Here is a 24,741-nt window from a genome sequence, read left to right as displayed (position 1 = left end):
AAAAAATACACTATAGAAAACAGTTTAGAGATTTTTAAAAAATTAAATTTAGGCTTATGATTCAGTAATTCCACTTTTGTAAATATATGTAAAGGTTAATGGAGAGACATTGGTGATCACAGCAGCATTATTCTTGAAAATGAACAGATTGAAGCAACCCAAGTATCTCTTAGCAGATTTACTGATGAACTATATGTACTATGGTCATACAAAAGTATTATCACCGCTTATAAACAAAGCTAATAGGAATATTTTCTACATTTAATGAACTTTTTCTGAACATTGAAAGAGATCACTTATTTTGGAACTAGTAGATCTGACATTCACAGCGGTCAGCTACGAGACTGGCTTCAGAAATATCCTGGCCCTTGGTGCTGTCTTCTCCATGCCCAGTCTGTGGATGTTACTGAGTCTGGGGAGTTTCCTTCTGAAGCTGGTCTCTAGCTTCTTTCTATCTGAGGCAAGAACATTAGAATGTGACAAATTATCTCTTCAAAGTAGTTGATGGAAAATATGTGAATGCACTTGTATGACATGTTTAAATTAGTCAAATCCACTGAAACAGAAATGAGAAGTATGCTAGACAAAGATACAGGAGGATGTATTTCATTAATTTGAGAAATTTTTAATACCAAATGATAAATGTGTTCCAGAGAATGCTTGCAAAAAGTAGCTGCTACATTACTGAACTAAATACCTTATAAAAGATATTTATACACATTTAGATACCTTTTAATTACTTTTTAAAAGAGTCAACATTCTAGTAATTCCTCATACTATGTGATTTCTTTCCTCAGCAGTATTTAGGAGTGCTTTTGACTGCATTGTCCACTGTTGCTCTTTTGTGATGGAGGCAAATTCTTTCTTCACAGGAACTGGAAGACTTTGTGCAGAGCTCTGGAGAACATGGCATTGTGATATTTAGCCTGGGGTCAATGGTCATGAACATGACAGAAGACAAAGCCGATGTGATTGCTTCAGCCCTTGCTCAGATTCCACAGAAGGTTAGCTAAAGTGCTTCAGTGGTAGCCAAATACTTGACAAGTCTGTAAAGAGACTGATGACAGAAATTTCCTTCGTGAAATATACACCTTCTGGTGTTCCATCATTCAGGGCATTAATCACTTTTAGAGGATATCAACCATACATTCAAAGAGTACACATGATACTTTTAACATCAATGGGATCAGAAAAACATGTGTCTAACTAGTGCTCTGTGATCTTGCTATAAGAGTTGCATTAAAGCCACAGACAGAGCAGTGACTCAGTTCTGTACTTTTGGTTTTATACTTTCTATGCAAGATAACTGAGGACACTGTGTTCACTACAGAAAATACCAGAATCTGGTTAAAGTTGATTAGTCAAAGCAACAGCACAATAAAAATAATATCAAGTAGTCAGATGTGCAACTTCTCCTATACAATTTTGCCTCCTTTACCCATTTGTATGTTGGAAATGGTCTATCCATAATAATATTCTTAGTGCTATTCAAAGAAAGCAAAAAACTAAGATTGATAATGAAACATAATTTCATCTTGACTGTCTTGGAGCTGTTTAGGGGACTTGTGCATCAACTGCAGGTCCAACAGGATAGGTAATGGGGACATGACCTTAACACATCACCCAATTTCCCTTCCTCCGTGGCATTGCTCTCCCACCCTGCTGCAAGCTACACACATCAAGTAGCTCTGCTCTGCTTAGTGCTTACCCGATAATGCTTTTCCCTGGCGCCATCCAATCATGGACAGACTGGTGGAATCATGAGTCAGATAAACATCACTTCCTTTCAACTCTGAGTGTTGTATACCTTAGCTAAACCATACGGATATCTGATAAAGAAAGTGGATACTTGGTAAATAGGCTTATTGCTGTAATTATATCTGTTCATGCAGTTAGAGAAAATTGGAAAGGTTTGGAGCTACAGAGAAGGGAGGACTAGGACACTGTGAGTAGAAACTAATGAGGGGAATCTGGTCAGAGTTCAGTGCTAGGAGGAAGGGAAGTCAGTCCATGAGCTCTTGCTCCTGACACAGAAATGCATGAGGCTCCTGCCTTTGAATGAAGTTGAACAGGCAACGGAAACCCTGAAATATCAGAGGCACTAAGAATAGGAGACATGAGCTAATAAAGACATGGGGAGTATGTGGAGTTTGCCAAGGAAAGAAGCTATGGTTCACACCAAGCAATGCTGAGACATCAAACTACTTTAAATCACGAATCTCATCATCATATATCTTGGGTGCCAGACATCAAGATAAAGCCTTTAACATTTGGCCAGTTGAGTTTCATGATTTTTTGGCCTGATTCTTTCCCACCCTGATACTTCTCTTTCTGAAATGAAAATGCTATGCCACTGACACATTGGATTATTTAACTCTATTTTTATTTTATGATGTTTCACTTATTTTCCATGTCACATGGAACTTTTATTGCACTTCTGACAACAGTGGATCTGTTGAGCCTTCTGAAGAGACTACCATATTTCCAGGCATACACAACATAGTTATACCATGTAAGACACAATTACCAATAGATTATTGTCCTTTTTTGGAGATTCACTATGATTTAAGATTTGTGTTGAGTGTTAAACTGAAAGGAGGTACAGGGTCAAAATTACATTTAATTATCAATTGCTTGTTTCATTAGCTGCCATGAGGATCAGTGAAGCACACAGCTCAGAAATTTGACATTTGTAGATATTTGATATTTGATATGTGTAGAAATATCAGGAAATAAAGGTGAAATCTTGATCTGTTTCATGGCCCATTCCTCTGGCAATGCTTCCCTGCTTTGCTTTGGGGTCAACAATAACTAGGCAATGCCATTCCAACATAGCCTTCACCATTGATGTTTCCCTCTTGGACCCTGCCAACCATGAGCTGAATCTACTGAAACTGGGAGCCAAATAACCTCTTTTCAGCTGTGAGGGTCTGGCACTTTGAATTTCTTCCATAATGGGGAAGCTGTCAAATACATGATAACTCTGCACAAGCACCAGCCTAATCAGCTAGATAAGAGAAAGACAAATCTCACCTTATTATGGAAGATTTGCCTCTGTCATATCAGAAATAGGACTGATATCAGCTAGAGGACTTACTCATTGAATTAAAAATGTATTCTCCATGGTGAGACATTAACACAATAGCATGAAACAAATGATCACAAATAAATTTCCTCATATAGCACATTTGGAAAGTATCATTATATTTAGCACTTCATAATTAGTACCAAGTATAGATTCTTTAGTGTGTAGTCAGGTATTTTAACACATTGTTACAAGAGAAATATAGTGACTGTATTTGAAATATGGATGTGTGGTATCAATGAACTCACTTCTATAAGTTTCAATTTATGAAGCATTGAGACTTCACCCCAAATTTAATAAAGTTTAAAAGATGTACAGGAAAAATAGGTATTTTACTTACATCACCATTTTAGTATTTAACATTATTACCTCTCATTCTCATTTCCTTACCTGTCATTTGATAGATATTAAATTTTGTGATTTATTAAACTCTTTAGCCTTTAACCATGCCATAATCTAACATTTGACTAAAATAATTAGAGGTTTCCTTATTCTAAAAGGTTGTATGGAGATTTGATGGCAAGAAACCAGCCACTCTAGGACCCAACACTCAGCTGTACAAATGGATCCCTCAGAATGACCTTCTTGGTAAGACTGCAGAGAACAAATTTTGATACATGAGTAATAAATAGATAGTTGAGAAGGTCACAGACCTAGAGGATATTAATGTATTGAATTATTTCCATGAACATTGAAAATTCTTGCTAATACTTCTACACTGTTACAGTACCTAGGCAAAATTGGATCAAAAACAACTGTTGATATTTTTTTACACAGTAACAGTTTTTGGTCAGAATAAATTTTCACTCAATTCTCACCTTCCTTTATTTCTTATCTCTTGTAATTTATACCTATTCACTTGTCTACTGCAGGGTTATTGCAAATTTGGCTGAAATCTAAGGCTCTCTCTTTTATTACACCTGACTGTTTATTTTTGTTAGAATGCATTCCCAGTCATAAAGTGATAAAGCACTTTTTGTTGAAAACTAAAATTTCTTCGTGGGCCTGCAGAGTCACAAAGACTCCTGGCTTCGCAGCACTCCTCCCTATGAAATGCAGGAACCTGGCTATGTCTTTGGGATCACATATTCTCCCAAGAAAGTGGCTATGGTTTCCCATTCTATTTCTTTCTTCTGGAATATGTTCTTCCTTCCTGCCCACCTTGTTTTAGTTTATCAAGTGTCAGTTCCCACACAGCCTTTTCCTTGTAGGGCTCACTGACCTATCAGTGGACTGAGCATTTTCAACATAGTTTCATGGTTATCATAATTTGTTTCCTAGAAAACACTTTATCATTCAATGCCTTTCATTCCATTTCTCATTTTAAGACTGATTATTGATAATTTTCTTTACATTCTCCCATTCCAGGTCACCCAAAAACTAAAGCTTTTATAACTCACGGTGGTACCAATGGCATCTATGAGGCAATCTACCATGGCGTCCCTATGGTGGGCATTCCTCTGTTTTGGGATCAAGGTGATAATATTGCCCACATAAAGGCCAAAGGAGCAGCTGTTAGAGTGGATTTCAACAGGATGTCAAGCACAGATTTGGTCAATGCAATGAAAACAGTCATTAATGATCTTTCGTGAGTACCCTTTTTCCTCAATTCCTTTTATAGATCAAGTATCTTGATAATAAGCATTGATGTCACGCTATTTTGAATCTAATTTTGAAAATTGAAATGATTTTAACACTCTGAAATAGCCTTTTACACTCAACCAGTGATTTTAACAGCAAATTGACCCCAAAGTTTTAATGCCTGATCAGTTATTAAAAACATACAAAAATTTACTATGTACTTAAATGTAATATATACATGTTTATTACTATGTATTCTTTAATACATGTTTATTACTATGACAAAATGCATAGCTGGAAAGAACAATAAATTTAATATAATTTATTAATAAACACAATAAACTATTTCAAATCAGTACCTAAATGCTCTGAAACTATCTCTGTCACAAATTGTACACACTTTTAGAGAACTAAACCTCTCCTCCCTTAAGCTTCAGATGATGGGTATTTGTGAAAAAACACAAAAGGACCAGAATATTCTTTATATATTGTTCCATAAAATTAGATTGCAAACTGTTCAACATGATGGCATGAATCGTGTTACTTTTCTCCATGATTTAACATTTCTCATATTTTATTTCTAATGAAAAACAAGAATTAAATGATAATTTATCCAGTTCCTGCTTTGTGAACTATTTGTGTTCCAGTTTTGACTATGATGAACAAGTCTTTGAATGTTTTGTGTGAATATATGTTTTTCTTCTTTCGTACATTACCAAAGGTTAGAATTACTGCCTCACAGAAGAACTTTGTGCTGTTGAGCAATGGTCAATGTGCTTTCCAAATAAGAGTCTGTATTGTACACCCTGAACCAGTAGTGCAGAAAGGCTCCAACTTTTCTAGACTATTACAAAAACGTATTGTCTCTACATCTTTGATTTGACAGGGGTCACATTGTGATACCTGATTGTGATCTCACTTTTCATTTCACTTATTTATAGAAGTAATGAATAGTTGCTCACATGCCTTTTGGTTATTCACATTTCTACTTTGCTGCAATAGCATTTTCAATCCCTAAAACTTTTATTAACTTGGTTATTTGTCTTATTATTTCATTGTAAGTATCCTGTATTAAATATGGATCTAAGCCCACTTGCAAATATTTGATTTACAGTTTTTCTTTGTTCAATATACATGGATTCATCCTTTCATGATGATACATTTTAAAGCATAGAAGTTTGTAAGGTTAACAAAATATATTTTCAGTAATCAAACTTTCTAATACTGCAACAAAAATGTTGTAATATATGTAGCATTTCTAATATGAAATTAGCATTATGTAAAATTATCAGTGATACTATTACACCAAAAGGATATCATTACAGAAACACTTTAACAATATGTTATTAAACATTAAATAACAAAATTGAATGTTGAAAAAACTTTACAAATAGTCAAGAGAAAGTAAAGAAAGAAAATAAGTCATGTTGGAAAAATAGAGGAAATGTAAAAAATCAAAGATTTAAATGTATTTTAATACTACTTTAAACACAACCAGATTAATCATTAAAATACAAAGACAGTCTTTATTTCAAAGCATACCATGTATTTTGTTTGTAAAATATATCTTATGTAATTATATCTGAAATCTATCACTAAAAGAGTATCCAGTTAAGTGAAGTCATACTAAACTGCTGTACATTTATCAACATCAAGGTAGGTAAAATATAATTAAACTTTACAATGAATATTTCATAATGCTAACTAATTAACTATTCATTGTAATGTAATTTCTTAATTTTTGTTCTTACTTTCAACATAAAAAACAAAAATTGATAAAGGGCAAATATGAATATGCCACTTTATTGACAGTAGGGAGTTTTGAAGTATCTTTATCATATACACTGAAAACATTAAAAAATAATGAATGAAAATATATCAGATTTGAAAAGCCTAATGAAAAAATGGAAACAATGTAAAAATTTAAATGTTTGCGAAATAAAATCTATGAATAAATTTTTAAAATTTTGAGTTATATGATCAAGGATGTTGCACAGTAGCAAACCTGTCTAGCAAGCATAAGGTCATGAGTATGATTCCCAGATCAAAAAAAAAAAATCTAAAATGTAAAGAGTATACCGATCATGCATGGTTGAATTAAGATTTTTAAAGTTTCAAAATTAGATAACGAAAAATTCCTTGAGTCAATATTTCAATAGTACATTTCTAAACATTTAAATTTCAACAAAGAAATCATAATAGGACATGCATTTTTATCACAGCAACTATATGCCTAACCGTATAAAATGAAAAAAATATGTGATTTGATAAACCAATACACATATGAGAATGTGTAAAATGGAATTAAACATAAAAGTGAACAACAATTTACAATCCAAAAATTCCAAAACCATAAAATGACGAGTTGATAATATGTGGTAACTACATATAGTGGAAGTAAGTAACTGTCATAAATAGACACAAATAAGTACATGCTATGTTATTCACATAAATAAATTAGATTTATTAAACAAAACATGGTATTCATAGTTAGAAAAGTACTTTGAGAAAGAAACTAATGTGAATCTAGTCCACAGAGCTGTAATGGTTCTAGGCAAAAATGACATCTAAATCATGATTTGATTGTATGAATATTGACATTTTTACTTCACAAGAATTATCAATTATATAATAAACAACTATCTATTAATGATAAACGCACTTTATTAAGTAGCTCATATTTAAAGTTTTGTTATGCAATACTTAATGAATTTGAAAATTATACAGAATACTAAGTAAACAGAACAATGGAGGAAAGGCATCAGAGGAAACTTTTCCCCTAAGTGACATTGTGTGGCTGTAGTCCAACAAAAGATTTGCATGTTGTTCTACATATGATGAGAAGGCAAAAATTCTGAGCAGTGTGCTGGCCTAATCTCATGTGATTTGGGGAAAAAAAGGAAACAAAACTCTGACTACTAGGTGGAAATTAACTAGAAGAGAGGAGAGGAAGGAAAACAGACTACTTAACTGCCATTTCATCTCCTATGACACAATTCCTTTTCAAAAACTCCAGGTTGACAGTTTCTCACTAGTCACATGTATATAAAAAATGCCTACAAGAAAAATTCAATATAAAAGCTAAATGCTCTAAGATGACCCACCTCATAGTATACCACTTTACTGCTTGTTATATTTTAATTGTTGGCACATATTTAGATACATCTTTACAGAAGTTTCTAAAAACTTGTGATAGACTTGGGCAAATTAACCAGCTTTTAATGTTGGCCTTTCTGCTTCTGCTATAGCTATAAACAGAATGCCCTGAGGTTATCAAGAATTCACCATGACCAGCCAGTGAAGCCCCTGGACCGAGCAGTCTTCTGGGTTGAGTTTGTCATGCGTCACAAAGGGGCCAAGCACCTGCGGGTTGCAGCCCACGACCTCTCCTGGTTGCAATACCACTCTTTGGATGTGATCGGGTTCCTGCTGGCCTCTGTGGCCACTGTGATATTCATCATCTCAAAGTGTTGTCTGTTTTGTTGCCACAAGTTTGCAAAAGTGGAAAGGAAGGAAAAAAAAGAGTAGTTGCATTTATGCTTGGACTGGAAGTCCTGATAAATGGGGATTATACATTTGAAATTTCCCCCAGTTTATTACAGCAACAATAGATGGTGATGCAAAATTCCTTCCTCCTGAGGTTACACAAATTATCACTGCTTCCCATAACAAACTCTAAACTTCATTTCAAAAATATTTAATAGCTGGTAAAGAGGTAGAAAATTGTAAAGCTATGAATTTACTTAACTTAGCTGTGATTTGCAACTCATTCATGGACATAAGAACATTAATTGGAAATACCAACACATTGTACTGTCATTATTTTCTAGACAAATTATTCAATAATCAGAATTTTGTAAAAAAAAAAGTATCATTCAATTTGGTTTTGGAACACCAGTAGTGCTTCTTGACTGCTTGTGTTAGATTTACCTCAACATCCTTTCTTTCCCAAAAGAGTTGGTCTAACATTTATGTTGTTCTTGCTATCATCATTCCTCGGGAGAATATATAGAGAATGAGAAGTATACTATTTACTAACTACTTGCTACTGTAACATTGACCTTATTGGGGAAGTTTTTATGTCATGTTTGAACTTGAAGTTTTTCTTAGAACTATCTAAAAAGTAACCTGCTTAGTCTTATCCTTCATATCATTTGAGAGTATAGGTAGGGTCTCAATTGTGGTTCCAGCAGTGAACAGTGGGTATTCAAAAAATATTTGTTGAATCTACTGTTCTTCCAAATGTACATGAATACAGGTAAGTCTTATTTTTCAGAAGCAAGCAGCCTGCCTAAATCATCATGCAGACATGTTGTAAAGTTTGATAGGTTTGAGTTAGACATTTTTCAATGAAAATTATTATATATCATCTATATCTCATGTTCTTTCTTCAGTAGTCTATTGTTGCATTCTTCTATGCATAACAAATAGAAAAATTATATCACTACATCGAACTGAAATTGATGTAATCATCATTATCCTTTAAACCTAAGAACTCAAAACTATCACTGAAAACATCAATTAAAATAAAATAAATTGCATGGGAAATACATAAATTGAACTACAAATGTGATGAAGACCCTTGTTGAAACTCTATATCATGAAGGAGTTTATGCTAAAATTGATTAGACTTGAGAAATATCTACTTGGCTTTATTGGTAGCAAGGAAATCTTGTAGCTCTCATGAAAAACACCCTCACATCACTTGCATTGGTTAGTAGAATTATAACAGAGTATACAATATAATTTCTCATGCAATCAGTCTAATGTTTAGCACGTTTAAAAGAAAATACAATCAATGCAGTGCTTGTAGTCAATGTTATAAAATCATTCACATAAGGTAAAACTACTCTTTATCAAAAAACAAAGGTTTTGTATTCATTATGGAGTGGAAAATAACGTAAATCACTAACCAAAAATTTAGAGTGCAATACGCATGCAGATAGACAAAAGAGAAAGAGAGAATTCACGGAAGTGAAAAATAAACAGTAACACCTAAATGACGACAAAAGTCACTGATGTTTTGAAAAACAGAAAGCAATTCAATAAGTGATTTCCTGAGAATGTTTATATCCCATAGGAATTTAAGGATATCTTAGCTGTGGGAGTTCAATGTAGCATAATTCTGTCAAATAGAATTGAAACAACGATTTCACTCTGCAATAGAACTTTAAGGAATCTGTGATGCAGAAATACTTCTACACATATGTATTTATGTAGAGGATTATTTTTTAGAATGTAAATGTGTGCCAGCCAATGAATATATCTCCAGCTGATGAATATATCTCCAGATAGTGTAATAAGGTAAGTCAGCTAAGCTGTATCATGGCATGTGCCTCTTATTCTAGCCCCTTGCAAGTCTAAGGCACCTGATTCCTTGAGCCAGCTTGGGTACATGGTGAGACATGTCTGAATGAATGATGAGTGAACATGTTTTATGACATATGACCATTGCAAAAAGTGCGTGTGTTCTCCTTGTTCTGCTTGCAAGATAAAAACAAGTTTTACAAAAGACTTCAGGGATTTTAAACAATCCCTTTAAGGTTTTAAAAATTATTCTTTGAAAAAATATGTAAATTTACATAAGTTCAAAGACTGAATGAATAGATAGAATTCAAAAAACAATATTTATTAGTAATGCTTGTTCTTTCAGTATAATGTTTTCCTGAGTTAATAGTCTTAAAATGTAGCAAAATAAGTGTATTTATTTTCAATCACAATCTGTAATGTTTGATTTCATATTATCAATTTGTTAATGCCATTTGGAATACGTGAATGATCCAGGCATCGGACATACAATGTATTAAATTCATCCGCGTCTTTTTCAGGGTAACACGTTTCATGTTTAAATTACTCATGTCCTATAGATAGCTACATATATCACCACATCTCTGAAAGTAAATCTGTGCAATATATTACCACATATTAATGGCAGTAAATGTAAAATCCGAACTGGCACCAATTTTTTCTGATTTAACATCTATTTTTAGTGGATTTTACTTAGCACTTTTGTAAAGGGCATCAGCATAGCGTAGTGGTTTTCGCTGGTTTTATTCTGAGTTCTGTAGCTCTACAGAATGATGTAGATTTGGGCAAGTTATTTCTCCCGTCTGATATTCCACTCTCCAGAGACATGGAATTGAGTAACAATTCTACCTATTTTACGGAGCTGAAACAATGAATGAGTTAACATGGAGAACTCAGTACAGTCGCAACTAAAAAATATCAATTTGCATAACTGTTATCATTACTAAATCCATAGAAGTTTTTCACAATGATCTTACCGTGCATATAAATAACCAAACATACTTTTAAATATAACATGTTTCAAATATAAATGAAGGAACGGGAACAGACCCAGCAAGAAGCTGATTCATGCCTTATTATCAACCACCCAGTGTGCCAAAGGAGCACCCCAAATCCCAGCCCATCACAACCCACGCCCCCCCCCCCACGCAACTGGCTGATACAGAAGAACTCAGAGTGAGGTGATAGCAGAGTGTGGTGAAGGGAATAGCTTGATGCTCCCATGATGGCTTGACTTTGCTTCTGCTGTTTGATTGATTGCGGCTGATAGTCTCGGCGTCTGTATGGAGGAAGGCTGTGTACATTGTGGAAACTATGGGGATTTTTTTATTTTGTTTCTGAAATCCAATGTTTGTTCCATTTGCTGTTTTATTTTATTCCTGTATCTGATAAACTCAGGAGTTATTTTCAAGGTAACAACACACAATAAAACAATAATTGTTAAATTTCTATCACCTTCTTTCAAAAACCTAGATAGCTAGAGTTTTTTGTTGTTGCTGTTGTTTTTCTTTTATTGTTGTCTGTTTGTTTGTTTCTTGATTTTTTCCATTTTTTCTTTTTTCTCTTTAAAGTCAAATTTAATAAATAATATAACTGAAAACATTCATAGATCTGGCTACTTTTATCATGTAGGAATTATATTTGTGTGAGTCACAAGATTAACAAATTAAGGTCTTGAACCGCTCTGGCCAGTTTTTTGTTGTTATAGTTGTTTATATAAAACTTTCATATTGTGAACCAGGCTTGTGGTCCATGAAGGTAATCCCAGAGAGAGTCAAGAATGTCAGCATGTGTAAATGGCCAGTTTAGATTACCTAGTGAATTTAAGGCCAACATGAACTGCATAGCAAGACCCCTGTTCAAGAAACAAACAAACAAAACCACGCTGTATAATTTGAAATTTATTGTTTTACAGTGTAAAATTCATTGGCACAAATATATTTTCCACATGTTACAACTCTCGCCACTACCTAAAAGGGGAGCATTTGTACTTCCCCAAAGGAAATGCTATGCCCTTAGGGAGTCACTACCCATTTCCCCAAACCTGGAAGTTTTGCGTTATTTATTGTCATCCATCTCTACTAGGTCATTCAAAATAAAAATACACTGACACAGAAATATAATCTTTACCACTGTTTTATGTCTTCTGCACCTATTCATATTCAATCTGTCTTTACTTTGTAATTCTCTTATCTATAACTAACTTAATTATTTTATCAGGTTTTTTCTTGAATATATGCAGGATTTACAGAAAGACTTTCTTTGCACAAAAGCTTTAAATAGCCACTTCTGAAAAGGCTCCTCTCACAGTGCATCTTACGGAAACAGCTCTATTAATTTTGCTCTCATTCATACTCATACTCACTAAAGAACACAGCATAATGGAAAACCATTCGTAGAAGGGATGAACGTAAGGCTTCCTTTAAACTACAATTCATATTACATCAAAATCACAGAATGGTCATATATAGTGTATAGTTTATAAACCTGTGAAAATTTCTAATGCTTTGAAATCCTGTACCAATACATTACATGAAAACTCAATGTGAATCATTTCTTCACAAATCTCTAGATAATGCATGACCAGAAGTTAGTATCCTAAAGATAAAATAGTCTTTTCATAAGATCTTCACACTTACAGTTGATCTACAAATTTTTGTGATGCTCATTTTTAAGACATTTGAGCTGACCAACTGTGTATTTTGGTTGAACCTATAGTATGTTTATTTTTTTAAGGATAAAAAGGAAAAAAAAAAACAGAAAAAGGGTACAAGTAATACAAAATTTAAAAAATAAACAGTAAGAAATCACTAGTTAATAGATTACATATTCTCATCTTAGAAATAGTTGTTAAAGTTACATTATTGAAGCATATAAAATGGACTTTCAAACAGTGAGAGTACAAACAGTTTTGTTCAATGATCCAAAAAACACTCAATAATATGGTTATCTATCTTATACACTTAAACATATACACAGTTATAACCTTTAGAGCACTTTCTTTTCTTTTCTTTTGTACAATGACAATTATACATTTTGGGTTTTATTACTCCCACAGTTCTTATTACTTTTTTTTGAAGAGAGTAAAACCAATAGTATGGGGGTTTAATAAGTACTGTCTTTCAATCAAATTGGGTGATTAGATATTATAACTTTATTTTGTGCATTTGGATCCATAAGTGAATTGAAATATATTTGTTATTTACCAGTTGTTTTAGTGATTAATGAATATTTGTTTCTTGGGAATTTTGTTTTATTTTGTGTTTTACTGACTGGGAAGTAATGTGTCCATAAAATTACTTGGGGAGTGATTTCTCCCTTAAAATGAATGCTGTATGACACTGATTATGAAATGAGAAAAAATAAATCTATTTTTGAGACAAGAAGCAGTTTAGTAATTGTGTAGGTCTGAGGCATGTGGTATGGCCAAACATGCAAAGTTCATTTCTTGGAGTTTTACTTGATCTACATTTGATTACACTGAAGAGTTTACAATTCTGCAGAATTACTATTAACTGTTGAAGTAGGTTTTTAATATCCATAAAATGTATAATTTATTATTGATGTATCAACAATGTTTGTACAAAAATGTCTATAAAATAATCCTATTCAAAAAATTTGAATCACCTATTTTATCACCGTATTTCTAGTTCTCGTGTAGCTATATAGAAAAGTCGCATATCCTTTGCTTGTTTTATTTTTTTTTCTTTTTAAATTGCCACTGTTCTTGACACTTCATCAAAAACTTGATGACATCACAGGTGCACTGCAGATGTAACATCATCAAACTATAGAAAAGTAGTTTACTCATAAAAGAATCAACTCACACTATCACTTAAACGTAAGGTACTCCCAAGTTTGCACTTTGAACTGGTATCCAGATACTAAATTATTTTAATATGTTTACTTTGCCAACATATGTTATAGTTTAACTTCATGATGATCTCTACTTGAGCATAAAGAGCTGTGAGAACACAATTTGAAAAGAAAGGCTATTTTCACCAAGATGTCTATGAAATTGACTACCTTTCTGTTGCTGCTTCAGCTGAATAGTTATTTTGATTCTGGGAGCTGTGGAAAAGTGCTGGTGTGGCCCATGGAATTCAGCCATTGGATCAATTTAAAGACAATATTGGATGTATTTGTACCAAAGGGTCATGAGGTGACAGTTTTGAGACCTTCAACTTCCATTTCTTATGATGTGGAAATGGTACCTGCTATTAAATTTGAGGGTTATCCTGCATCATTATTGCATGTGACTGGGAGTATTTTTTGACAGAAGGACTCAGGAAAGTGATTTATGAACTACCAAAAAAATCAATTTGGACATATTTTTCAGTGTTGCAAAACTTGTATGGGAGGAGATTGATTACCTGAAAACACTCTGTGATGATGTAGTTCAAAACAAATAACTTATATCAAAACTACAAGAATCAAGGTTCGATGTCATCCTTGCTGATGACTTCATTCCTTGTGGGGATATGATAGTTGGGCTTCAAACTATCCTTCGTGTACACCCATCGCCTCTTTCCTGGCTACACACATGAAAAGTACAGTAGTGGACTGTGATTTCCTCCTGCCTATGTGCCTGTTGGTCTGTCAGAGTTAAGTGATCAAATGGCATTCATAGAGAGGCTAAAAAATATGATATATTGTCTTTATTTTGAACTTCATTTTCAAACATTTAGTGAGAAGAAATGGAATCAACTTTACAGTGAAGTATTAAGTAAGTGCTGTATTTCACTGATATTTTGAATGGCTAACATTTCTCCATCTTTGATGGTATGTTCAAAAGAGTATAACAACAGAGAAATTTCACCTTTCATAATTTAATGTTGAAATAAAAAAGAAATAGATGTATAAAATAGTCTATTAAATTCAGTATATTCTGGCCCATCTAACATTATCATTTTTATTAGAAAGATATGGCGTCACTCTTACAGAACATTTCAGGAACTCACACATTAACAATGCATAGCCTCGAGCATTTTAAAACTTCACATTATTTCATGCTTCATCATGGTTACACTCCATCTGTTTAAAGACACGTAATGTGGAAGTATGAAGATGCAAGATATTAATCTAGTTTTTAAAATCTATTATTATATATTAATATTACCTGTTTGGGAGAATATTATTGAAATTTCATTACTACTTCTATATTCTAAAGCCTTTCTATCTCTTATGTGAAATGCACTTATATAAAAACTAAGTAAAAGGAAATTCTTTCATGAACCAAACATAGTAAGTTAGTAAGGAGAATTTAGTAATGCTAAAAATTACTGGGTAACAGAGAAACAAAACTTAATATTTTGTCTTCTGCATGCTGCAGAATAAATGGAGAATTGCAAAGACACTTTTTAACAGTTACAGGGCAGAATGATAGTCCAATTAAAATATCTCTTTATAATCGATTTGTTGTTTCTGAAAACTTAAGGAAAATAAAAATACATTTATACACTGCTTTATTTTGACATTTGTTTATAATTATGAATATTTTTATGACTATGATTATGCAATCTCAAAAATATATCAAACAATGAATTTCACATCTAATCATAAATATGAAGAGTAAATATGTTAAAAATATACATTCATACATATTTGGCATACATTTTACATGTATGTAGACATATATACATAGATACAAATGTAAATTATCACCAAACTTATAGGCACTTTTAAATACCTTCTGCTCCACTGCTGAAAGGTCTTTGAGAAAATGACCTGGCATATCCATGGTCATCTCACATTCTCACTTTGGGTAGCTTCAGTGTTCTTTTGTCTCTGCAGGAAGACCCCCCACTTTAACTGTGACAATGGGGAAAGCAGATGTATGGCTTGTTCGAACCTACTGTGACCTGGAATTTCCTCATCCATCCTTACCCAATTTCGATTTTATTGGAGAACTCCACTGCAGACCTGCCAAACCTCTGCCTAAGGTTAACATTGGTTCTGTTTCCTGCACAGTCAGCAGAAAGTATTCCCTGATTTTCATTCAAGTTATCTGACATACAGTAAAGAAGTCATAGGAAATGGGGAAATGAGACCTGCAAACAAAATTCTTACAAATTTTTTCCATCACCAGTAGGTCAGTTTTATTTTTGTTAAAAAAAAAACCTGACAGTTAAACAAAGGTATCATAGCATTAAACACATGAGAAAATAAACACCATCCATTCCAAATGTATAGTAATTGCTTAGCATATCCACAGCAGAGTTCTGAGTACGCAGGGAAATGAACAGGCACAGTGTCTGCCCCAAAGTTCTTCACGATACTGTGGGAGACAGACTGTAAACAAGTTACAGGAATTGTGTAGAAAACGTTTAATGATAAAAGACTGCATGTATTCCATCACTACAACAAAACAGTGAGACACCTTAGAAAATTCCCTTAGGGAACAGCATAGCTGCCTGACAGAAAGAAGACAGAAAATGCAGAGGGTAGATGCTGTATACTCAAAGAGTGCCTATTAATTCCTACTACTGGAATTTTGAAATCTGCTTCTCTAGCTCACAATTAGAAAGGATTTTTTATGCACATTGAATAAAATTCCTTATGAAGAAACAAGAAATTTGTAAAGTATTATTTTATACAAAAAAATACCAAAAAGGTTTACTGAGCCAATAAATGACATTTAATGAATTTAAGAACTTTTGCCTTATTGACATCAATGTGCGATAAGATCCTACTTAAAATTTAAAAAACTATATCTGTACCTAAAGTACATTTTTGTGGCTATACATGCTCACTCACAATTCCCAAAGAAAAGTTAAGATTAATAAGCATCCATGAATTCCAACCCTATTTTAAAAGGATTTCTGTATTTATGTAAAGGGAAAATGGTAGAATCAATGGAAGAGGCATGATAGAAGGAAAAAGTATGACAAAAAATAAACAGAAGCAGAATTTTGGTACACATGTACTAAAATATCACACAATATCCCATAAATGTGTATAAATATTAATAAATTAAATTAATTTTTTAAATGTAGAGGAAGAAGAAACCAAATTTTCATATATTTCTATTTGATTCATGACAAATTCATGTGAAATTGTGTATAGAAAAATAATGAAGGTGTGCATAATTTATACAGTAGTTATTCACAAAAGAAGCACTGGATACAATTCAGATATGTAACATGGGTATAATTTTAAAGCAAACTACTATAATCATTTAACTAAGGAATATAAAATTTGACTGCCAATGTTCTGTTGAAGGAGGCCATGCTTGGAGCATGAAATTTTCAGGAGTTGTCCTAAAGAAGGTAGCCTAATGGTATCTTTGATTTGTAGCATGACCATCAGTACTCAGCAAAATCTAGTTGTCCAAAGTAGTATAGGCTAATTAGCATACAGGATTAACACAGGTGTGCTGACTACAGTAAAATCCTAATATTTGAAGTTCTTTTTAAGAAGGTCTAGGAGTGCCTACTAGGGTTTGGAAATTCCCAATTACCATTTAAAATCACGGAATCTACTAATATAGCAAAGGTAACATGATAGTACATAACAGTGAACTTACCCTCTATGCCAATATCTGGAGTTTCAAAAGATCATAATAAATTTTTAAAATATTTTGCATACACACAGGTTCATAGGAAATCAAGGCAACTGAAGACTCTCCAGTTCTTCCAACTCTCCTAAGACACAAATGGAGAATAAAACAAATGCTAAGTAGCAGAACTGTATGAAAAATTAATAGTGAAAAATAGTTAAAAGTGAAAAATGAAAAAACAAGATGAGCTCAAATAAGAAATAAATCAAAAATTCAAAGCACTATCACTCAATAGGTCGAAGGTGAATTCTGGTGGAACATTGAACAGCCTGTCCCAAACAGTTCAAAGATGGATGATAAATTCAACAAGGATATAGAATATCTCAAAAAGTCAGACAAAATACCTGAAATTAAAAACTATGTAGAATTTATAAATTGAAGAACTGACCAATGCAATAACAAAGTGTCTGAAATTGATAACCTCAAAGTAACTTATCAACAAGCAGTGAAAAAGCCATGAAAACAAATAAGAGAACAAGAAAATGCAGTCCAATAGCTACTAAGGCTAACTGGAGTTACAGAAAATCTAGAAGACAACACACATGGAGGTGTAATATGTTTACAAAAATCATAGCAGAAAACTCCCCAAATGGGAGAAAATAGTTTGACCTACAAAATTTTAAAACAAAAAATAGAACTTTAAAAACCATTACAAAACCCTACCATATGAAGAGAAGCCCACTACAATTAAAATAGACTTCTTAAAACAAACCTTAAAGACAGAAGATCTGGGAGTGATATCTTCCAAGGTCTAAGAGCAAATAATTTCAACACTACACTAACTTACCCAGGAAACTTTTCTTTCAAAATACTATAGATGGAGAAACAAGAACATTTCATGGAAAAGAAAAAATTAAAATATTTATGACTATGAAATCAGCACTCTACAAAACACTAAACAGTATGATAAACAGAAACAATGAAATCAATACAGCTAACTTCACAGATGAAATGAAAACACTAAGTAAATATAAATATGTAACAGCAAAGATTGACAGGAAAAGGAAAAAAAGATTCAGCAAAAGAGGAAGAATGCAATGATTATAAATAATCAAAATATCTCAGTAACATCACTACCCTGTGACTGTCTCAAATGCCCAATTAGAACACAGGTTTTCTGGTTGAATAAATAAAAAAACAATCTGTCATATTCAAGAAATTCATCTAATCAAAAAATACTTATGGACCAAAAGTAAATGGAAGAACAATATGTGTTGTACATAAACCCCAACAAAAAGAAGGTGCAGAAATTTCAATCTTAGAAAAGATAAACATCAAACTAAAACTAATGAAATAGTAGAATGAACATCACTACATTATACTTAAAAAAATAATCCAGTAAGAACTGATAAAGTCTATACATATTTAGGTTCTAAATACAGGAGCAACTATATTCATAAAATAAATATTGCTGATTAAAAAAGATCAATTTAATGCTAGAACAATTGATCTTAGTTTCACAGACAGATAAACTCAACAAAACCTCAGTAAAGAAATATCAGAGCTGAATCATGTGAACTTCTAATGTGAACATGTTTCTACAAAATATACCATCAATGACACTAAAGTGAAAAGAAAACATAGAAAATATAAGAGTTGAAGTATCAGAGCTTTGAAAGAATTAAAGCAATGGATGAGTCCTTCACTAGACTTAGCAAGAGAAAGAGAGAAAAGAATAACAGCAATGAAATTATACATGAAAAATGTAAAATTACAACAGACAACACTGAAAACCAAAGTTACTATTTGCTTGAAACAATGTATTCTAATGAATTAGCAGCTTTTGAAGGAACAAACCAATTTTCAGACTTGCAGACTGTACAATATGACCCCCAAAACATATATATTTTGAAAAACTCAATAGCATGAAATTGACATATTAACAAAGAATCAACCAAATTTAATCTATGTAAGAGCTCATTTAAATCCAAAATATGTTGAAGAAATGTCTAAATTTTATTGATTAAATTAGGAATACCATCTAGAACTAGGAAATTATCATGCATACATAACACATATTCATACATGAAACACATAAATAAACACATCAGCAAACATAATCAGATATTGCCTAGCTTTCATTCTAAAAATGTAGTCATAAATCATGCAGTAAATTCATATAAGGTCATTGCTATATCTTAACATTGTATTTCATGCAAATTATGTTACTGACAAAACTGAGACAACCTGACATTCTGTACACAATAGTGGGTAAAATTTGGAGCGATTAATTACTCAGAGAAGTTGAAGAGATTTTGTTTCCTTTTGTTTTGTGTTGTTTTCCACCTCATGTGGCAGGATTATCTTACAGAAGCTAGTGCAGAAATTTAGATTGAGGACACAGACACCCTGAAGCCCTCAGGATGACCGCTATGCCTATCTGGGTGGATAACATACACCATATGGTTTACATTGACTTTTGGGGACCCATGAGTTCCATGAAAACCCTAGGTTGACTCTCCAGCAATATCACATTCCCAAGTGAAAGTCAAAATTGTAATGCAGTAGGTGTCGTAAGGAAAGAGGAAAAAGATGTGAAGGACAGCATCTGAGATGATGAAGAGGGTGGAGGGGACAAGTAAGTGCAGTAAAGGAAGAAACAAGTGATGGAGAGGAAGACTGTTGGGAGCAGGATTGGACATTCTTTAAGTTTCCAGAAGTGATCTGAAACTTACATATTGCTCATTCAAAAATGAGAGCAACAGGAAAAAAGCTAAAAAACTTGGAAAAATATAAAGCAGAGTTTGAAAATGAGTTTTAATTCTACTGAAATGTTCCTATACAAAGTACAAGAAAGACCTCATAAACACACAGGCACAGGAAAATTTCTAGACCAAAAACCAAGGTTGACAACAAGAATCTACATTTCACAGATACATGGAAAATCTATAATCCCAAGCCAAACTTGATCCTTCAATCAAACATATCTGTACATATGGAGTAGGTCATTGACTTATGGACTCATTTGTTCACAAGAACTGGTTGCAACTCAAGTCAGTTGTAAATCAAGACTATTTTTCTTATAAGAAATAATTTAAATATCCATATTGAATTCCGCAACTCCCAAAACACTCCTTAACTTTTACACCGTAAAAAATAGTTATCTAGTATGCATAATTTATGAGAAACACCAATAATTTTACTAATGTGTTCACCAAAATTTATGAAATGTGCAGTTTATGAGAAACAATAATTTCATATCATACTCACCATTCAAATTGACATTTTTGGTTTACAGGAAGGAAGGATGGATGGAAGGTGTTTACGCTTTGCAAGGAGAGTCCTTTTCCTTAAGAACATGAGAAATCTGACTATCTGGTTTCTTTCCCTCCTCAGGAGACTCTGTAGCCCAATTGAACCTGCTTCTGTCTCACTAGGTCTCAACATTTTGAAAACTAAAATTTGGTCTAAGGCTGTCTGTTTCTGTCTTTTTTGAACACTTCTCTGGCAGAATGTTTTGTTAGGCAAGTGAATGCAATGCTTGACATTTCTTTTCTATGAATGGGTCTTCTATACAAATATATGTAGTTCTATACTTTTTTTCAGGAATCCCTTTATTTCAGAAGAACTTTGCTGTGCTGATGGTTCATATTCCTCTCCTCTTCAGAAGCCTCCTCTGCTGCCATTCTCTAATGCTGAGAATACTCTGTGCTGCTGAAATTGCTCTGTAAATAATTCCTCTGAGTGTTCGTCCTCCAGTTCCTCAATATCACCACTGTCTACTGACAAACTTATGAATTATGTTACAGTGACAATGTCATCAACCACAGTATTAGTTGGATTGGGCTCCTTGACACAGTCCTCAAAGTCTCTCTTCTGTGTAATTTTAGGCCACACTTTATTCCAGGGAGATCACAGTAGCCTTAGAGACACTGAAGAAGTATCAGGGAGCCAGCCTAGACCCCCAATCTCCCAGAGGAGTGTATGTTGAAGGCTTAAAATAAATGACATAAATGGTATGATTTTAGGGCTCCAGGAGGATCAAAATCCTCTACAGAGTTGAGAGACTCTGATGTGTAAAACAAGGAATACTTTTGTACAGCCTATATTTATTTTTTTTTCAAACAATGCAGGAAACTGAACAGACCTTGTGAGTGGTTCAAGGACTTTGCAAATAAAAAATCACCTTGATGAGAAGTGTCTTAGGAAAAAGTCTCCATATTTCATTTCACTATGAGGATACAATGTCTGAGGCTACACTCTTTATTTAATTGATTGCAGTTGGAGCCAGGTGACCTCAGAATTATCTTATCGTGTCCTCGACATGTAGCAGCCCTGAATGTGCATTCAATTTCCAGTTTCAAGGGCTCCCAATATATTCCTACTCTTTGTTTAGTTGTTGCATGGAATAGGTGATCAGTTGCAGCTTGGAGAAACTGTGTTAGGAGAACTATCACAATTTAAATCCTGTACTGCTCATCAATGTAGAACAAAAATCAGTTACCAGTGGTAGCAATCATCTGAAGGTATCAGTGATTTGAGCTTCTTTTGCAGCTAACATTTACTATTACCTTTTGAAGTTCTCCTTTTCTACAAGGAGGCTCAAGACCAACTTAAGATGAGACCTCTATTAAATACAATCAGTTTTTTTAATCAATTGAAGTCAGTTAGGTCTCCTCAGGAATTACCTTGGAAACATGCATAGCACTGTTGGCTGTACAGTCAGGGTCGACCATGAAGATGAGTCACAGCCATTGTTTGACCAACTTGCTTTCCATGAATGCTTGGGAGATTTTTTTCCTAGTGACTCTTCTTAGCCACACCATTCATTAAGCATGACTTTCCTCTGTAGTGCCATAATCTTATTGATCAGAAAATCAAGGACTCACTGAGTACTGATGACTATTGCAAGCTGAGGTTCTTTTATGTTCTGGGTCCTCACTGACTGGAGGTGCTGGAGACAAAATACTGACTATTCTCTTAGCCCATCTGTTTCTTGATTCTTGGTCTCTAAATTTCAATTGTTGAAAATCCAGAAGAAATAATTGATAACAATGCAATATATCAGCAGCAATGAGCTTAATATTACTATCTTAGCTAAATATGAAATATGTTAAAACATAAGATGAAACTTATTTTCTATTATCCGTGGATATTTCAACATTTGAATTCTTATAGAGTGTTACCAGTTACATATTTCACACAGAAATTGAAAACACAAATAACATTATATCATAGTGTCATAATCGTGACATTGTTTAGCATATCTGAATTTTTGTTTTGACATAAAATACCCCTTTGAGTCAATTATCCCTATATAATACATAAAATGATTTTATCCAGCTTATTGACTTTTATTGGAATGAAGATCTCATAAGTTTTCAGTACCAGCAGAGTTCTGAATATAAAACAAAATTTTGTTACTACAATAATATTTGTTTTACATTGTGGAAAATGTGTATATTTGGAAGCATGAGTACATTAATACACCATGAGGATAACAACAAGTATTTGTCATAGCCATATGAAACTTTTGTATCCAGGAATTTTTAAATAAAAAAAAACTTATTGTATTACTTCTTTTGATGATTATCATGTGAAAATATCACAATAATTTATATAACATTAGTTAGGGTGTCTCGCATAAAGCTATGAATATATTTGGGGCCTTCAATCAATAAATAAGAACTGATTAATCATGTTAGCAGGCAGCTGCTTTCTTATTTATCACTCAGAGTCCTATCTAATAATCCCAATCACAAGGGAATTAGTTTATTCATCTTAATAAAATATATTTTTAAATTTTTTCTTGATGACTGATGAAAAACCCAATCATAACATTTAATCCATCAAATTTTTAAACAATGAGACTTTCAAGTCCATAATATACAATATATGTTACATTTATATATCTATTCTTCATGCCATTTGGACCAGCTGGCAACCCAGATGGAAGTATGCTTTGTAAATCTGTAACTCAAATAAACCTTTGATCAAATAACCCAAAAATGCAAAAGAAAAAGGAAAAAAGAAAACATTGCTGAATTCAAAATAAAATGAAAAGTAGACAAATGGACAAACACTGATAGACAATTTCATAGATGATTTGTATAGATTCAAACAAACAGAGAAACAGTACAACAGAGTGTTGTCCTGTTATCCTTTCTGTAAGAACTCTCTAAATTCACTAGGGAATATTTATATAAACTTACATCATGCCCCCTTGGTGAAATAGCTCACTTCTTACACCCTGTGCTCTCAGTGTTGAAATACTTGTTCAACTCCAGCACTCCATGCTTTCAGGGAATTTCTCAAGATTTAGCTCAGAAGCTAAATCTTCTGCCCTCCTTTGGATTGTATCCTGGGCAAGGTTGGTCAGAGAGGCTCATCCTCTGCAGGGCTCTAAGCATCAGTAGAGCAGTAGAGTCATATGGGACTGCTACAGCATTGACCAGTTCTCCTGCCAGAGTCATGTGTTCCTAGATGGCAGCCACCGCATGGATCCATCACCTGTTAAACACAAGCAAAACCTTGATCCCATATTATTAGTTGTACTGGTCCTTCCCACTTTCCTGTATTGAATTCCGGACCACTTGAACTTTATGTTGGGCATCATCCTTGGCTGCTGACCAGTGGAGTTCTGTATGGGCCAACTTACTGTTGTAGCAGAATTTTAAATTTTAATGCAAAATTGAACTATGCTTGTGGCTGTAACTGTTTTTCCCCTTTCTGCTAATTTAGTTGAGTTTTAAGGGATAGATGTTGCTCTTTCTACAAAAGCCTATGCTTGGTAGTTATAAGGAATTACTGCAATGTGCTTAATATACTATAGTTGAAAATATATGGCAATGGTTTGCTTGTGTATGAAGGCCCATAGAAGCAAGTGCTGATAAACAATATTCTTGAACATAGCTTTTTCTCCTGTATGACTAGTTGCTTGAATTAAATAAGAATATGCTTCAATAGACACATGAATATATTGTAGTTTACCAAATGAAGAAAAATGTGCGGGGGCTGGGGATTTAGCTCAGCGGCATAAGCGCCTGCCTTGCAAGCAGGCAGTCGTGAGTTCGATCCCCGGTACCGATAAAAAGGAAAAAGACAAAAAAAAAAAAAAAAGAAAAGAAAAGAAAAGAAAAATGTGCAACATTCACTTTCTAAATATGTTTATGTTTTAAGCTTCTGGGGTTATTGCCTTTGGTAGCACATGCCTAGGAACTTTTTAACAAGCAAGACAGGACATAACAATTTGTCTTGCTTGAGTTCTGGG

The 24,741-nt window shown here is 33.4% G+C and overlaps 1 protein-coding gene and 1 pseudogene across 1 annotated transcript in view; both read left to right on the top strand.

The window, feature by feature from the left end:
- Positions 1–8,470, top strand: part of LOC100723893 (UDP-glucuronosyltransferase 2B31-like) — a 47,181-nt gene extending 38,711 nt beyond the window's left edge. The window contains exons 3-6 of the mRNA XM_063240740.1: positions 873–1,004; positions 3,586–3,673; positions 4,454–4,673; positions 7,915–8,470. Coding sequence (XP_063096810.1) covers positions 873–1,004; positions 3,586–3,673; positions 4,454–4,673; positions 7,915–8,194 — 720 coding nt within the window. The 3' untranslated portion in view covers positions 8,195–8,470. The remainder of the gene's footprint in view (positions 1–872; positions 1,005–3,585; positions 3,674–4,453; positions 4,674–7,914) is intronic.
- Positions 8,471–12,929: 4,459 nt separating this feature from the next.
- LOC106026215 (UDP-glucuronosyltransferase 2B4-like) lies at positions 12,930–15,376 on the top strand (annotated as a pseudogene).
- The last annotated feature ends 9,365 nt before the right edge of the window (positions 15,377–24,741 follow it).

The sequence above is a fragment of the Cavia porcellus genome, unplaced genomic scaffold (genome assembly GCF_034190915.1).
Source record: "Cavia porcellus strain 051 isolate PalLab524CR breed Dunkin Hartley unplaced genomic scaffold, mCavPor4.1 scaffold_30, whole genome shotgun sequence".
Taxonomy (NCBI): Eukaryota; Metazoa; Chordata; class Mammalia; order Rodentia; family Caviidae; genus Cavia; species Cavia porcellus.
The sequence above is the reverse complement of the archived record's forward strand: the minus strand, read 5'-3'. Positions and strand labels throughout refer to the sequence as shown.